This window comes from Pagrus major, chromosome 13 (assembly GCF_040436345.1).
Source record: "Pagrus major chromosome 13, Pma_NU_1.0".
NCBI lineage: Eukaryota > Metazoa > Chordata > Actinopteri > Spariformes > Sparidae > Pagrus > Pagrus major.
The window spans coordinates 21,494,166-21,512,563 of NC_133227.1; the positions used below are offsets into that span (position 1 = coordinate 21,494,166).

General features: G+C 39.4%; 1 protein-coding gene across 1 annotated transcript in view; it reads right to left on the reverse strand.

Moving 5' to 3' along the window:
* Positions 1–6,518: 6,518 nt before the first annotated feature.
* Positions 6,519–18,398, reverse strand: part of gabrg2 (gamma-aminobutyric acid type A receptor subunit gamma2) — a 55,508-nt gene continuing 43,628 nt past the window's right edge. The window contains exons 7-10 of the mRNA XM_073479431.1: positions 16,122–16,274; positions 11,774–11,979; positions 10,141–10,164; positions 6,519–6,797 (exon numbers count right to left, since the gene is read on the reverse strand). Coding sequence (XP_073335532.1) covers positions 6,519–6,797; positions 10,141–10,164; positions 11,774–11,979; positions 16,122–16,274 — 662 coding nt within the window. The remainder of the gene's footprint in view (positions 6,798–10,140; positions 10,165–11,773; positions 11,980–16,121; positions 16,275–18,398) is intronic.

Sequence of the window (18,398 nt, forward strand, 5' to 3'; positions counted from 1 at the left end):
GGCTAACGAAGGATATGCAGTGCAGGTATAGAGGGAGAGCAGGGGAGGAGCACAAGAACACCGGAGGGAAACAGAGCAAAAGACACCACAAAAAACACAAAACACAGATAAAATGAAACTGAAATGACAGGACCGATGACAGATATGACACTTTGTAGAAATGTCCACATGGTATGTTCATTTTAGAGTACCCCTGCTCAAAGGTTGAGTATTTTCAGAAAACTTTTGATCTGACTAGGAGTCAGTACATTCATATTCAGGGTATCTCATTGCGCACAGTGATGAAAGCAAGAGGGTGAAGTCCTAAAAAGTGAGCCATGTGCAGACTGCATTATTCATGCAGGACTCCCTGCACTCCCAGCTCTGCACTCGCCGAAGAGCTTGTACCTCAGCTGATGAAGGGGCCGGCTATGACGGCACGGTGCTGTGGTACACTGCAGACGGTTGTGTAATAATCAGAGGGATTCGCTGGCCGTCCTTTGCAGCTGCCACCCTGCGCAGTGGAGGGAAAGGTGCCAGCACAGGGGTCCATCAGCCAACTGCTGCTCTGTTTCAAGTGCACTTTCCTGGAAGGAAGAGAGTCACTGGACATGACTAGAACAGGCCGTGCTATTCCTGTAAAGAAACTGTCCTATTAAATGAAAAAATGGTAGAGTTATGTCACGCCTCAACTAATGTCCTTAGCTGTTTCCCTAAAGGCAGACTGAACAAAAATGACCCCTTGTTTATCTGTGTCATCAGATAAATCGGTGACACGTTTTACAATTACACAAAAAACACGAGTCTGGAGTGGAAAGTAAATCAAGGGAACATTTTACGCATGCCTATTCACAGCAAAATGAATCCACATACAATGTTCAGTCTAACATAAATCTGATTTATATTAGTTGTTCACATTGAGGATGTCAGTAATGCACTACATTTTGGTGCTTACACAATGATGAAGCTCTAAAATTATACCTACAATACTCAATATTTGGATTTCCACCAGAGTGTCATCCTCTATTAGCATCACCCTCTCCTTTTCATCACGCTCGCACACTGCAGTGCGAGACTCCTGACAGGTTGATACGAACGGGCTTGAACGCCAGAATTTTAAGACTGTCTGCCACAATTTTTCCATTAGCCGAAATTTATAGTCCTTCACTGCCCCACAGCCAGCAAGATTTTTTTCCTCACAAACTCTGATGTCTTTAGTGTAATTGTGCAGAAGATGATTGCTGCTAAGCGAAATGAGCTCTGGACAAGTTGTCAAAAAAAGTGTCGGAAATGAGCTCAGTACATTCACTAAAGCACTTCAGTATTTCCATTCCATGGAAATATTGTACTTAATACTCAACTACATCTATTTTGCACATCTATTTACTGCACAGATTCAGTTTGTGGCCACCAATATAGTTATTTTAAGCCAAAAGATGAAGCTTTCCCAGCCCTAACCGAGCGCTTTTTGTGCCCGAACCCAACCAGAAAATAAGCACAGCACTGTGACAAGAGAAGAAATTTGAAATTGAACCTAAAAGAAATTTGCAACATAAAGAAATGTCAAGTCTTAACAGTTGTTTGTCAGAAACATACTTTGCCAACATGTATTCAGACTGCACACAGTCAATCATACATGATCTTATGAAATAATTTCACTGTTAATTAGTAGTAGCTCCTATCCTTTTGGCTATCCTTTGTGTCCATCACAAAGATGGACACAAACCTCACATCATCTTCTCTTGGCTGCTTCCAGTCAGGGATTGCCACAGCAGATCATCTGTTTCATCCATTTTAATGTGGGTTTGGAACCAGCAATAAGAAATGCACCGAACTGAGCAACCCAGTGTTCCTTGTGCCCGAGGACACTTTGACATGTGGACAGGAGGAGGTGGGGATCGAATCGCCAACCCTTGTTAAAAGTTTCTAAGAAGCTTTATGAAATTAAACCGCAGTTACTATTCAAAATATCAGTGATCACAAAGGGGTTACATTTGAATGGATTATTTTTGGTACAACGCATTTATGTAGAATAGACTACTCAAAATTAGTTGGGGATATTGGGATATCTTAGTGATTCATTGTTTATTCTGCAAACAATTGTGAATACTTGGCTTTTATTGCATATCCATGCACATGCATATATGCACCCATATCCCAATATCCCCAACTAATTTTTGAGCAGTGTATAACAGTCATCCTGCTGCTGTTCATCTTTTTGCCTCGCTGGAATACATCATTTTTTTCATTTTTCTCGAAAGCAGAGCCATGGGGACAAATTTGAGTACAACACCCAAGGGTAGGGTGGCCTCTTTCTCTACATCCAGACAGACTCTGTCTCATGTGGCTGTATTCACTCAGTCTGAGCCTGACTGTTGTTGTTAATTGATTCTCCTGTTTGAATTTGCACTGCCTATCGTCTGCCAACCACATTTTTCAGCCCCACTTTAAAACATTTGTGAAATGTATTAAGTCACATTAGTTTGATGAAGTAATTAAAATAGTTACACTAGTTATATTTTTAACGAAGTAACCTTCCCAACACCAGTGATCAGTAGACAACCCCCCTTCTTGTTTCCCTATATATAGAACTTTGCCATTGAAATATTACAGTATTACTGCTACAACCTGTAGTACAATTCATACATAATAATGATGAACCTATACACAGATATAAATGCAATCATTTTATTGTAAAATTCCACAGCTATGTGCAATTCCCTTATGAAAAGGATTTTTTCCAGTACATGTATAGCATATTATGCAGACCCTAACAGAATTGATCAGTGCCCCTTTTATACAATACTCAAATATACATAGATGGTAAACAACTAACATACTGTATGTATGAGGATCATATGAAATTTATTTTGTTCTTGGATAGCTTTTTACTGAGCTCTGTAACTCCAGTGCGTATTATTTTGTTTTCTGCAGTTTGACAAAATACATAACAATAGAAAATATCTACATGTGCTGTTCACATATTTGTCTCATTTGTGGGTCCAAAATAAATAAAAACCAACACTGTCAAAAAATAAGAAGTGTAATAAAAGTCTGTGTCAACGCAGGCAAAGAAAGGACTGAAACCAGATGAAACAAAGCTTGAAGTAGTCCCGATTCTTCAAAACATCCCCGTTTGACTGAAAACATATTCAACATGCACACTACTGAATACAAACACTCTTCAGTATCTCCCATACACCGCTGTATCTCTGCACTGACAGTAGAGTGCACAAAAAATATAATAAACAAATAATAAACAAGCTTTTATCATCATAAAAAAAATGAAAGTACCACAAAGTATGTTTGTTTTCTGCACCACTGTTCAAACACAAGACATGCTCGGTTATCTGTAAAATGGGCTTGTAAATAAAGTCGGATAGTCTGAATCAGATATGTCTTCTAGTTCACCCTGATACAAATATTACTTTTTGTTGGTCTGGTTTTCATGCTTTTGGTTCTCTACCGTGTGAAAAAAACAAAAACAAAAAGCAAATATCAAACGAACAAGAAGCAATGTCTTCGGGAACATTCATTGCAAGAATTTCCTTTCAGAAAACACTCACTTGTAGCTATTGTTTTGGATTAACAAATGATATTATTGTTTGATATTCTCTATTGTATGTGTGTCAGTTTGGCACTTCATAGGATGCAATCACTCTTATACGCTTCTGTAAACTACTGAACACTGATGATGACCAGTCTACATTGCTATTGACACACGTACGTCCGTAAAGATGTGAGAGATAGAGTATGTGCACACTGAGGACAGGTTTAGACTACTAAGTAGCAGCTTCAGAACACAACAGGACCACCATTAAATACAAAAGGGAAAGAACTTCAGGAAATATAAGATAATCTGATAAATGCATATGGTTGTATCATCACTGATGCTTTTATTAATGATGAAATATCAAGACCAATGAAAACTTGTGGTGGTGGAAACCAAAAAAAAGTGGAAATAATTAATAGTCACAGCAGATGATCTTCTTCTGGTGGCTCGGGAACTGTTTTTTTGTGTTTTTTTTTTCTTCCCTGAAAATATTAAAGTCTACTACTGAGAAGCTGCACAACAGGTAAATGTTGCAACTCACTAATTCAACAGATATAACAGTTCGACAGGCCTTTGTGAGAGTAGTGTACATCGATCACAACATAGAAAACACAAGATAAATAAGCTCAAGCTCCATTGACACATCAACGAAAATGTGTCTGATATAAATGACAGCATTCTGTGTTTCTTTTCAGGGGCTATATGGACATAAAGTACAATTTCTTTCAATAAAATAAATAAATAAATACCATCAATGAATAAATAAATAACTAAATAAATACCCCATTACCCCATATTCTACATGGTCAGTCCAGCATAATACAATAAGTCTAATATACTGTATGATGATATACTGTAACAATGCTGAAATTACAAAATATATACCCTTTTACAAAATCCCAAGGGCTCGACAAGTGTTTTCTTCCTTTTATAATTTATATACACAGACAATGTGATTTACACCTATTCCTCGTGAGTTTTACAAATCATACCGAAGCACTGTCTCCATTTGTTGCATACTGGCGTCTATCAAAATCGATGCGTGAGGGGCTGTAATTCATGTGCGTCATATGTTATCATACACAACATTTACAATTCAGATGCTTTCGCTGCGTTCTTCGCTCTCTTTGCGCAACCTTACAAAAGCAAATTTGAATGGAAAGAAAAGTAAAAACGACTAAAAAAATGAATGAAATTCTGCTCAGCCGGTGAATCAATTTCCTTGCAGTGTGATAATTTACATTCTCCATGTGTTTCTCCTCAAAGACACAGGAAGTTAGATGCTTGATAATAAGGCTTACGCATCTGTTCTCGACACAAGCCGATGCTTTGTTTTTCTACTTGATTGATGCTCTTAAAAGGTGCAATATGTAAGAATTCTGGCTGAAAACATTCAAAACAAACTTTACTAAAATTATCAACAGAAGGTGAAAGAGTAACAGTTTTGATGTTATCATGTCTGTGTATCGTGTTTCAAAGCATGTCAAGCATGTGTTTACACTGCTCAGCAATGCTCTGGTGGAACAACACTCCAGACAGCTAGCTGTGCAGCTAACTGAGCTAACTAGCTACAGTTGGCAGCAGTTAGCGGTTAATCTGTTAACATGCTGCCCCGTATTGTTTTGAGTGTGAATTTTACAGGTGGCTAATTCCTACATATTGCACCTTTAAGTCCATATATTTTTAATTCATATTCAGGTTTTTTGCATTGTTTGGTTATTCCGTTGTTTTGTAGCTCATCTTAGAAGAATAACACATAAAACAAATTCAAAACACCCTATAGCTGTCTGCATTAACATTTGCATTAAGGTGCAGATAAGTCTGAATTCAGCTATCAATGCTAATGTAAAGGGCAAAAAAAAATATGATATCAGTTTTCATTAAAAAAAAAAAAAAAACAGTTTCTCTTGTAAAAGCTTGCATAACAAAAATATAACAGCGGTGTGTCATTATGTAAATGCTCGCTTTTAACAGCAAATGGAGGAGATGATGAGAGGTCAGTGTTGTCTATACAGTGAGCTAATGGCTGCGAGGCCTGAAATTCTGGGCCGATCCTCCCACCTGTATGCAAAGCCGATTCCTCAACTTAAAAGGATAAACTGGGCACATTTTTTTTTTATCATTTATTTTTCCAATTTTCCTAGAAAAAAAAGTATAATTAAATCCTGAATGATAATCAACAGTGCTCATTTTTTTTTTTTTTTAGTTTCCATAGCCAACAATAGAAGACCATAAAACATGTTGATTTTTGGCCTGAAAGGTGCATGCAATAAATGTAAACCACTATGTAATAGTAAAATATATACAGTGTCTGTACAGTTGAGCATTGTCCATAAACAGCATCACCTCTCTCCGACCACACACAGAAAATGCAGTGTGTAATTGTGCCGACACTTAAGCTAAATAAATTAAAAATAAATTAGCATCTTCAAAATCAATTGTGATGTCACTGTCTAACATAGCTCTATTAAAGTGCTTCAGATTTGTGTCTTAGTATGTTCAGTTAAAAAAAACAAAAAAACGCGTGAAAAGAAATGATAAGACGGTTAATGTCATTTAGATTTGTCTCATAGAAGTTTGCTGTGATCTGAATTGCTATTTATTTCAATGGTTTACTATGGAACTAAATACAAATCCAATTAAGAAGAAATTAACAGGAAATTTCAACTTAAAAAAAAGCCCAAAAATAAAATCATCAAAACAAAACTAAGACTCATTTTGCTCACACAATCAATATTTTCACAGCACACCTACAAACCTCCTCATACCAGTTTAATGTAGTGCTACAACATTTGCAATGTCTGTCAAAGTTTTCAAATGAAGTGATTGAAATTGAAAGATTAAAACTAGGGGAATTAAAGCAAATGCTTTAAATCAAATCATTGGGTATTTCAGTGGGTCCCCTTCCTTCAAAATGTCCCTTGCTGGCACAGAGCATATGTAGAATGTAATGGACTGTATGATAAGGCTGGATGCACACCCAGGCCTAGAGATAGAGATAGGAGACCCAGTAGACCAGGTTGAAGAGACCAAATGCAGTGGGGAAGAAGATGCGTGCATACGAGTCTATCTTGGCGATGCGGATGTGCAACCTGCCGTGCCGCCAGGCTCCGGAGCGGCAGTCTTCGAAACAGCAGAAGAAGCTGGTGCAGTCCTTCCCGTCCAGACACTCGTAACCGTACTCCTCGTCTCGCTCCTGCATGTGCGTGGCGTTGTTCATCTGAATGGCTGTGGCCGAGCGTGGACGGATGTCTACCGTGGGTGTCTGCTTTTAACAGGACGAAAATGACACAGTTAGCCACCAGAGCCTCAGAGCGTCTTAATCAAGACTTCACTGACATAACGGGGGACCTAATTTGAGCTGCCATTTTCTGTCTCCCATTACATAAGTCAGCAAATTGTAATTTGCGCCTTCGACTTGCCAATGGACCCTTTTAATGTCAAGAAAATCGTATTGACCCATAACTAATAATGTAATTAGTGTGGTTTATAGTGATAAAGGGTCAGTCCCCATGGAAGCCATGATGCAAATTACACCTTTGGGCTGGGGTATAGCAGGCAGCTGAGGCAGTAGTCTATATTGCTTTTGTTTAGCAGCTGTATTAAGCTAGTGCTGGGCAATGCCCCTCTATTCTTTATTCTAATTATGCCACTGCTGCGACACAACATTCAAAGATGCTGCAGCAAACAGATGACTGTGTGTCAATTGTTCTGAGCACAGTTTTTAAAAATGTTTTAGTGCTCAGTGACTCAACAAATAATTTGGACCTGCATGGATGTTGTAAGCAATTTTTCTGAGATACATTTATAAGAGATGTTGTAACCGGCTTATGATGCATCACAAAGCCAAGCTTAGGGAGGAGCATGTGTTGGCAGATGTGCGGCACACAGCTCGATATTTCTGCAGCCCACTCGTTCTGTCACTAAATGGGTTAAAATAAACCTCCTTTTCAAACTGTGCTCACCACTGGAGGGCACATGCCTTTCATTTGTGAAGAATCCTAAAATAGGACAGTGACTTCAGTGAGTCTGTGGCCCTGTCATTCTAAAGGGAGACAATTAGCATTCAAACAGACGGTTTTCATCAGCTTTTTATCTTGAAATACCATGCCACCTTTGCACAAATTGGAATTCTGGCTGTTTGGCAGATTAAATGCTCCCCCCCCTCCCGTCCTCCTCTTTGGCAGAAATGGAAGGTTTCTTGACCTTGCTGATAAACTAGGGTGTCAAGCTCATCTTTTAAAAAAGACACAGTGAGTCGAGCATACTCCAAAGTTCAGCTTCTAAGAATTTCACGTCTCAAAAAAGTGCCAGCAGCTGTTGTCTAGGTTGTACTGTATGTTCTGTCCTTATAACGTAGGAACAATACTCTATAAATGACTGCACTAGCACTCCGAATATGCTCAACACTGTGGATGTGTGCTCTGTGTTGTGAGAATACTTGTTAATATTAATCAGTTTTTTTTTAATTGCAACAAACATCACAAAACAGTAAATACGTTTTTTTCTCTCTTTTGCCACATGAATGTTTTGTCCCAATTCTTATGTATCTACAACAGGCATGCTTGCTGCAAGTAAAATAGGTCATTGCAGTTTTAGTTTGAACATAACAATATCTGCCATAAGCATGCATCCTCAAACAAGCTTAAAACACTTAAACTTGATTGAACTGTTCATTCCCCAGAACTTGTCATCTTGCCCAGCACTAGTGCACAAACTAACTGTCCCTTTGAAAACCATACATAACCACAAACCAAACAACATAACGGGTTAGTTTTCAGCATTTTTGTCCTTATTTCATGGACAGCATGTTGAGTTAATGAGGGGGATTAGCAGAACAGGTTATGACTCAGTTCTCAAAGGGGATTGGTTGCACTGGAGGAAGCGCAGTGGAAGCTCAAGCAGAAGGAGCATTAACAGCATCCTGCCACATGGCCTGGTCAAGCTGGGCTGTGCTGAGTTGGTGTTAGCAAAAAAAAACAAAAAAACAAAGAAAAGAAACAACACAGTGGCATTGGCAACTTTAACTGGCTGAAAGTAGACAACCTCTCAGAGATGACAAAAGATGGAAACAGTCTGGATCATTACTGGAGGATCGCTTATGTTGAATATTTGATGGTAGTGTTTAAATCAGGGGTGCCCAAACTTCTTCCCTTGGAGGGCCAAAACAGAAACGTAATGGCAAACAACTACTGCATTGTATTGGATTGTGTTGTATTGTGATGATGCAAAATGGTACTAGGATCCTAAGTTCCCTTAAAGGTGCAATATGTAAGAATTGGCCACCTGTCAAAATCATACTCAAAACAAATAGAGGGCAGCATATCACCAGAATAACTGCTAACTGCTGCTAACTGTAGCAACACATTGACATAATGTCAAAACTGTGATTTTGTCACATTCTGTTGATAAATTTAGTTATTTTTTAAACCTTTTTAACTACAATTCTTACATATTGCCCCTTTAATAATAATCCTACATATTTAAAGAGCATTCAATTTTTTTTACATAAATTAATCTTGCAAAAGCATGTGTTGGCCCACTTTGGGCAGCCCTGGTTTAAATAGCGCAGGCAGATTTTTCAGCAGTACATTTAGACTCATTTTATCTGTTAAATTAAAAAAATGTCGTTAAAAATGTCCCTCCTAGTTAAATATTGATTGTAAATGATAGAGCCTGACCAATACTGGAATTTTGTGGCTGGTGCAATACAGTTTGGCTGATATTCTTGTGAACATTCTTGTGAAATACACGTTAACATGTTTTTTTGCACTATGTTCTGTATAAAAAAAAAGAAAAAGAAATATCGGCACATATGGGACAACATATATACCGATATATTTTTTCTGTGATAAGCCAATATTAGCCAATTGATATATTGGTCAAGCTCTAGTAAACAAACAAATAAATAAGTGAATAAAAACATATTGCAGACCTCTCCATGGTAAAAACAGATTATCTTGTCTTGACTTGGTGTCAGGTTAAATTTAGATCTTTGCTAGCTCCCACCCACCCTGGATGCTTTTTGGGTGTTTAAAGATTAGCATGTGTTAATCTTCTGAATGGACCTCCGACTCTAAATAGACTTAACACAGTGCGGGGGTTGTCTGTTTCAGTCTGTTAAGGCTCTGCTGACTCTGTAGGAAGCGTCAGGTTGAGAAGCCCATCAAACACACAGGTATAGATTTACTGGCAGGAGAAGGGAAAGAAGAGGAAGCTATTGCAGCGGCTGCTACTTCACTGTGGTTACAACAACAACAACAAAGAGTGAAACAGGACAGAGGGAGCCAGAATGAGACCACACTAAGCCTGGACTATTACATTCCTCTGGACACGGGATGTGTGGGATGCTCATTTGAATTTAACAAAACGGCATAAGTACGTCTGGCTGGCTGCCTCCGCACTGTGCACTGCAGAGTGCCCTTTTTTAATGTTTTCTGTGATACCTATTTAGCAACTGATGAGGAGTACAGTAAGAATGCAGGAAGATAAAGAGGAAATAAGAGAGAGGCGTATCTGCTGTATAACAGACAGAAAAGCAGTGAGGTGCTGGGGGCTCAAAGAGCCAAAATGCATCAGACACATGCAGTCAGACACAGGCAATATACCTTTGAGGAAAAGAGCCGGAGGAGCTTTTGTCCAGACAGGAAACAAAGAATATGTGGAATTGAAAGAGAGTAACAAAAAAACAAAGAATACATGTAAACAGAGGACAAAAACAGCAATAAAAAGAAAAGAAAAATTAAACAGAAACAAGATAATGTGTGAAAATTACAAGCACTGCATTGTCTAACTCAAAATGGAGAGAGAAGAAGTACATTGTTGAGAGACATACATATTACAAACAGACACATGGGGAGATGCATGGTGGGATATATGTATCTCACATGCTTCTTACGCCAGCATCACTTCAGGAGAAATATTACAATGCAATTGCAAAAGTACAGAGATTAGGTAAACAATATTCATAATGCAGAGCTCGATATCCCTGTGAGTGTGACATCATTACATTTTCAGATAAGGCTGGAAGCATCTGTCTTACATCAAACATCCTTGGCAGTTTCAGTGAAATTTAACACATTTTCTGATAATATACAATATGTCAGTTTTCTAAAATATATATAACAAAATAAGCTGATAAACTAAACTGACAGGACGAAATCCGATAAACAGAAATCTGCATTTTCAGAAGACAATAGCTTACAAGTAGGAAAATAAACTTTTCAGGTTCACTACTACATTTTTATTAATTTTTAAACACCACAAGTCAAAGACCTCCTTTCCTTGCGCGCTTCCTCTTTCGCGCATCTTGGCAAGACATGCAGAGAACCTAGAAAAGCCCCTCTGAGATGCCAAACTGGCATTGCACCTTCCACCTTATTAGTCATTCATTCGCCCACGAGACAGTTAGACCATGTGAAAAAACCTTAACTGTGGAGGCTGAAACTAGAGCGCCCCACTTTCCCCCAAAGTTCCAGTTCAATACCCCTGTTCACCCAAGCACAGTACACTTAAAGGTTTAAGATTTTATATCTCTCAAGTACAATTCCCCCCCCAAAAGGGCCATGACTTCAAAGATGGATTTCATTTACCTACTTATAATCTCTTAAAAAAGAACTTGGTAAAATATAAACTTTCTCCAATAAGTCCACTTGAACAAATTTTCATTTAAAAACTTTCATTTATAAAACCACAAGACAACTCTAGCTGATTAGCGAGAAGCACTAGTCTTTCCGTCGAGGGTGAACGTGCTCGTCTCTGTGAGTGCTCGTATATGACAGGAGATCACTGCCCTTCAGCCGAGCTGCCGTGAGGGAATTAAGGCTCACATGAGGCCAACTCTCCTGTCATGTGACACGGGTCTAAATTACAACTGCAACAGATGTGCGGCGGATTAGGAAAAGGTTCTAGCTGCACGCCTCGCTCATTGAGTAATTTGACGTGGTGGTCCCTGGGAAGATGCTCCCTTCGGGACACTTAGCAGTGTGTAGCTTTTTTCTACGGCTTAATCGCAGTACAGTAATGCAGCGGGGGAGGGACAGAGAGCGTGTAGTGAGAACTTGACCTTTCACCTATATAAAAGGTACTGTAAACACTGTAAGGATAATGCACAAAGACATATTACATGAAACATAGTAGTGTTGTTTGTAGCTACATTGTTATAGAGAAACCTGTTGCTGTTTAAAACTGAAATAACATTAAAAAAATAATCACTTCAGTTAGTTTTAGAAAGACGCTCACCGGGTTTTTCTTCTTCTTGTCCTTTTTCGCGCTCGGCTTCCTGTTGCTGACAAAGTAGTGCAGTGTGCCGTACTCTATAAGTGCGGCGAAGACGAAGATGAAGCAGACAGACACAAACAGGTCCATGGCTGTCACATAGGACACTTTTGGAAGGGATTTCCTGGCAATAGTACTCAGCGTGGTCATGGTCAGCACAGTGGTGATGCCTGGTAGTAAGATCGGGAAGAATGGAGAGAATGAGACAAATTAAGGAAAAATAGAAATGTGTAGGTTCTAGTAAGAATTACAAATACAGGCTTCGGGCCTGTCTGATCAACCAGCTGTAACTATCTGAACTGTTTATATCTGACTTCATTTGACATTCCTGTCTCTTTCGTTTGTTAGGAGTTGACCGGACACAAATGTGCTTTGGTTTCTCACCCACACAAACTTATACAGTTACACATTTGCACACAGATCCACACACCCACACACAAGAATAGTTTGTCTCCATTTATTTGATGTTTTTGCTGTTTCATGTAGGCTACCTTATGCTTGCTTTTTGATCCTATGTTTACTTGTGCTTATTTTTGTAAATAATAGGGCTTTTGTATTTGCTTGAAATACGTTTTGAGGTAGGATTCCTGTTATACTGTAAGCCTCTCAGGGTTTCTGAATGTCACCTAAACAATCTGCTTCTTTTTTGTTGTTGTTTTCTGCTGCTTTGTTTTCATGTGCAAATTAATATATATATATGTATGTATATATACAGCAGCTTTCCTCCTTCACCTTATCATATTAGAAGAGCATTACAACATTATTACGAGCATCTTGCAGTACTTAATGTGTTCTTAAATCTGTTGTGAAGTTGAAGATGATGTGCATGATGCTCACAGCTGTATAAGACATTTATTATTTAGGTGCTTAAAGAAGAATTAATGAAAATGATTGAATGCGTTACTAATACAACGTACAATGGGAAGCTGAAGTGAAGATCAAAACTCAGAGTGGACATTTTTAATAATTTATCACAGATCATGCACCAGTTTTTTAATGTGTTAAGACATTTTTTGATTCATACAGCCATGTGCTCACACATTTTTCAACTTAGGAACACATGTGCGCCTAAATGTTCTAGTGTAGGAGGTAAGTTTTTCACTTCTGAAACACATTGACTGCCAAGTACAAAAAAACAAGGCTCAAGCTGAAAAAAAAACCAAAATCACTGGAGAATTGCATGTCTGAAGCTCCATTAGTTGGAAGGTGTAACTGATTTTTGTTCAAAAAACAAAACAAAAATGATAAATTAAGCACAATAAATTAGCAAATTTTGTAACTAGTATAGGTATTTTTTGTAAGTTTTGTGACTGATATTACGGTATAATATTGTATATGAAAGCTATAATGATTAGTCAATTAATCAATTAGTCAATCAAAAGAAACTGAGCAGCCATTTGCTGCTCCAAGCTTCTTAAATGTAAGTTTGCTGCTCGTCTTTGTCATCAATTGGTCATTCATCATTGGTTGTGTAGATGTAGACTCTGAAGACTGTTGGTTGCACAAATAAAGCAATTTGAAAATGTCACAGAATATTTTGATGAACATTTTGTACAACTGTTCTACATTTTATTGACTAAACGATTAATCAGGTAAATAATCAGCAAATAAATCAATGTTGAAAAAAAAACTGAATCCCTGTTTGCAGCCCTACTGTGTGTACATACTGTATATAAAGGAGGATTAACATTGGCTGTTTAACTGCAAGCTCTTAACAGTTAGATGCCCATGAGGGAGGAGTGAACAGCTGTTTTATTGTCCCCTTGATCCATATACTTTACTGGTTTAGCTGCCATTGACCACGACGCTAACCCAGTACAATCCTTTATGGAATAACTTTCTCGCCTTTAACTCACTCTGCCTGCCTCTAATGATGATGAGGGATGATGGCACAAGACTGGAAAATCCATCCAAGTACACAGATTACCAACAGCATCGTAACAACAAACAAGCAAGTAACAAGACCACTTCCTTCCTTTAAATAGATCGTACGTGTAAGGGCCTTGTATATAGAAGATGATTCATGTCTAAATTTAATGTGGAGTGAAAGACATTCAGTCAGCACCAAGATTAACACTGCAGTATTGTGAGTGAATTGATATATTTCAGGACGGCATTGAAGGATTAAGAATTATGTCATCTGCATTAATCCGCTTCCTAACCACCTGGCTTCCTGTACTTCCTGCATCATCTTTCAAAGGAAATTAAAAGATATTTGACTCTTGGTACATTTTTAGCAGGAGGATTAATAGTGTTATTGTTTCAACTGCAAATTATGTCTGAGCTGCAGAAGCAGGAGCAAACAAAACAACCTATTTTTAGAGAGATTAATGATGGACAAAGTAATGATGATAGTGAGGTAGAATGAGGGTTTCTGCCTGCAGGGGTTGTTTTACATTCAGTTATGCTCGCTAATGATCACATCGCGTGGACTTGAGGTCAGAACTTAGAGCCTTGAGGGGCCAAAAGGAAAGCTGACTAAGGAATATGTACGTAACTGCATCACAAGTGAACTTTCGAGGATGTCCGCTGGACACCAAGGGCAAGTTCAAAAGTTGACAAATTTCCTTGAAATCCTCACGTTTGCCCTCTTTTCTTGCCTCTGTGTCCCCTCATTACATGCAGTGAAGAGGCCACCTGCATTAGTTTTGTGCTGAAGCTGCATCTCTGCATCTTCCCTGCTGTATTGCATAATTAATGCCTCATTAAGGCATGCATGAAAACGTATGTGCCAGGATAGGCTCTTCTAATCAAGATGGACTAGATTCCTAAGCAGCTGCCCTGTCTCAGAGGGGAAGGGAGGAGGAGGAAGGATGTCGAAGAAGAAGACAAAAAGGAAAGGAGAGACCTGCAGGAAGGAGGAGGCTTAGTTGGACTGTTTTTCAGTATTGCCTCTTTCACACTGTACAAAAAACCCACTAACACTCACTAACATCTGGCTTTTGTCAGGGTATGATCGGCTTCATTCCCAGGTCAAATGACTCTAAAGTAATCATGGTGTGTATTGGCTCCAGCTCCAACCGGCTGTGATGGAATTATGACACCTGGGTGGACACGCTCACTTTCACCCCTTTTCTGGCACCATGCTATCAGGTGCACTTGTGACGTTGAACCTGATGCACTAGAATAATAATAATAAAAAAACTACTATCAGAGTTGCCTATGGGGCAATCCATGCCAACTCACCTGGGCCCTCCCAGTTCATGTCATGGATTTTTTTGGAAGAAAAAAAAAATCATGTAAAAACTATTAAATTAATGGGACCCTGCAAAATCCTGGAGCTGTACTCCAAATATGTTTGTATGTATGTAGTTATGCATTTTTTGAGTTGGATCACAGAGCTAAAATTCACCATTTTTGTGATTCCTTGTATGTGTATTTTCAACCTCACCAATTGTAACTGAAATTTTGCACTGAACAGCCAAAAAGCCCTTAGGATAGTTGGCAACATGTATTAATTTATAGTAGTCACTGCAGTAATGAATAACAATGAACAATTTTTTACCCAAATGAATAATCTATCATTTTCAAAAATTCATATCTTCCCTAGCTTTCCCTTTTCTGCAACCCAATTTAGATTATGTGTCGTGTTAATGTAGTTCTATCACAGATTGAAGTTATTTGGTCCTGCATAAAAAAATGAGTGCCACAGGTCTTCCTTATTATAGCTTCAGAGCTGAAAAACCCAATTTTTAACATATTGTGACTGTAGATTATTATATCTTATTTCAATGTCCATGAAATTTATGTGAACGTGTTAATATTCAGTGCATATATATAAAAATGTCAAAGAAGTTAAATTACTCCTTAATCATTTATCATCAAAAGCTAATTCTTCCTACATTTCACTGGCAGTAACATCACATGTAATACTACATTACAGACAGAGAAAATCCATGACATGAACTGGGAAAAAGTTCTGAACTCTGGGTGAGTTGGCATGGAATGGCCCATATTTTTAGTGGGTTTACCCATATTTAAAAAACCCACATGTATGTGTTGTAAAAGTGGTATATAAGGTGGTGTGTAAGCACCACAGGGTCCTTGACGCGTTTCACCGGAGGGAGTAATTAAGGCAGAGATGGCTAATGAACCTCACTGATGTAAGTGCAACATATGTGTGTCTGGGCTAAGTGGTCTGACTATAAGAATTAACTCAAGCAAAGACTCTGTTAAGAGAGGAAGAAGTAAAATAAATACCATTTCAGAAAATTATTCCTGCTGACTGATTTGTTACTTTTATCACTGGCGTCAGCATGTACCACGGCATGTGATCAACACCTTGTGGCTGGAATAACTTTTTTATTTTTACCCAGTGATGTTCTGGCAGGTACTGCATCCTTGTTGATCCAGAATGAGACCCAGGAGAGGACAACAATCAGGGTGCAGGGGATGTAGGTCTGGATGGTGAAGTAGCCCATTCTCCTGCTCAGGTCAAAGAAGACGGTCAGCACCACATAGTCTCCTGGGGAGAGACAAATAATAGGAGGAAAGAAAGAAAGAGTGAGGAGGGCATTGTGGAATGATAAAACAGAAGGGGAAAAGGTTATATGCTGGATACTATATGCTTTATTACACAAATGTAAAAAATGCAGTGATTAGTTTTCAGAATTGATCATGGTCCATACCAGAGAACAAGACAAGAGAAAAAGAAAAGAAAGCACTGTAGGAGGTGGACAGTACATCATCTTTATTAAATAATTTCATGTCATCTTACTATGATTAAAGAAGGTTGTTGACAAGAAAACATCACAGAAACAGTTAAGTCATGGCCTGATCAATACATAATGTTGTGTAACCAAAGACTTCACTGCATGATTGCCCAAGGCAACTGGAGATCTAAAGTGAAACGGAGCGATTCAGAAAGCTGGAGCCGGACCTGCTTGGATACACACACACACACACACACACACACACCCACATACACTCTAGTCTCCTGCCAGTAGTTAGCTGGAACATGAACACCAGCGTCCAGCTGATGATGAGCCATCCCTGCGCTGGCTGCCTGACCCCAACAGATGTTAGGTGTTAAGAGGTTGAGGTTAGCTCAGCCCAGATAGACCTGACCCTGACAATATGGATCATCTGGCCTGCCTGTTTAAAATGCATGCGAAGCAAAGCATGCGCGCGCGCACACACACACACACACACACACACACTCGCAAATGTGCTTCCAACACCTTTGCAAGGAGGGTGAATTGAAGCAAGATCAAACAGAGAAGACAGGCATGAAAGAACAAACTCACCACACACACACTCCAGTTGCATCTGTGCCAGCTTGACAATGCAGCAATGGTTGCCAATACTTACTGTCCTCTTCAACTGTCTGTCTATGTACCTGTCTGCTTCTTTGGGTTTAATGGCAGTTCACTGCTGGCCTCCAGCTCAGTCAGTTGTCTGCTAATTGATTAACATCAGACTGTTAACAGTGTCGGAAACCTCCCCTGGCCTCTTGCTGCTGTTTGTAACCTGCAGGGCACAAACCTACTCTCTCTCAGCGATGCATCTACAATATGTGCGTGTGTATGTGTGTGTTTGTGTGTGTGTGTGTGTGTGTTTGAGCACCCACAACACATGGAACAGTCTCTGCAGCTGGGGACTGAACAGCTGGCTAATAATTTTCCTCATGAGAAAGGGCGCACAACACATACCGCGGTTTAGTGAAAAACAGCCAACATCTGTGTATTTGTGTGCTAATGAGAGACAGAGAGAGAACGAGATGAGACTGTCAGTGTTTATTACGTCTGTGAGCATGTGCGCCCTGTGAGAGCGAGTCCTCGTAGTGTCTGGACAGGGACCAAGTCTTTGTGATTTATCCCAGCATGCACCTCCGTTCACCCAGCCATTGATAGCATCATTAAATAAACCAAGCGCAATAACCCCCGGCAGCACAACCATAACTGTTCATATCACCACGTGTGTTTTCTGCTGAGGCAGGCAGGTGCGCGGTATATTACAGTGCGCCGCCTTGGTTTGTAAGAGTACGGGAGACACATGAAGGCTGCTCTCAGGGGTCCCGCAGCCCACTATTTTGTTTTTATTAACATTACATTAGCAGGGGCCTAAAACGGAGACCCCTGACAGCTGAGAAACTGCCGGTTGATACACTTATTCCAGCTTGGTCAGCAGCACAAAGCCTCCTTAACATTACTTCAGACTCTTAATGATAATGGGATTTCCACCACGGGGGTGAGGTCGGCTGGTGTAAGACCCTGCTGCCACACGCCTCTCTTCGTCTGTTCGCCAGTTTCATTACAGGCCACATCGCTTGCCAGGAAGACACTTTAAGGAGGTGTTATCGACCGACGCCCTCCACCCTGGCAGCCTGATGTATCTGCATCAGCCCGCCTGCCATTATGGCTCTGTAGTAATGCATCAGTTTGGTAATGACTTCCTGATTCCACTCAAAACAAAATGGTTTCCAGTTCCCTCACTGGTTTAAGTGTTTGGCAGGGATTTCACAACATTACCGTATGGGGAGGAAGTAGTTTAGCGCTCCAGATAAACAGTCCCAACACAATTAGTGGACTGTGCGAACACTTAACACAGTTTTGTTTTGCATTTACACTTGATTGCCTGCTTGACTGCA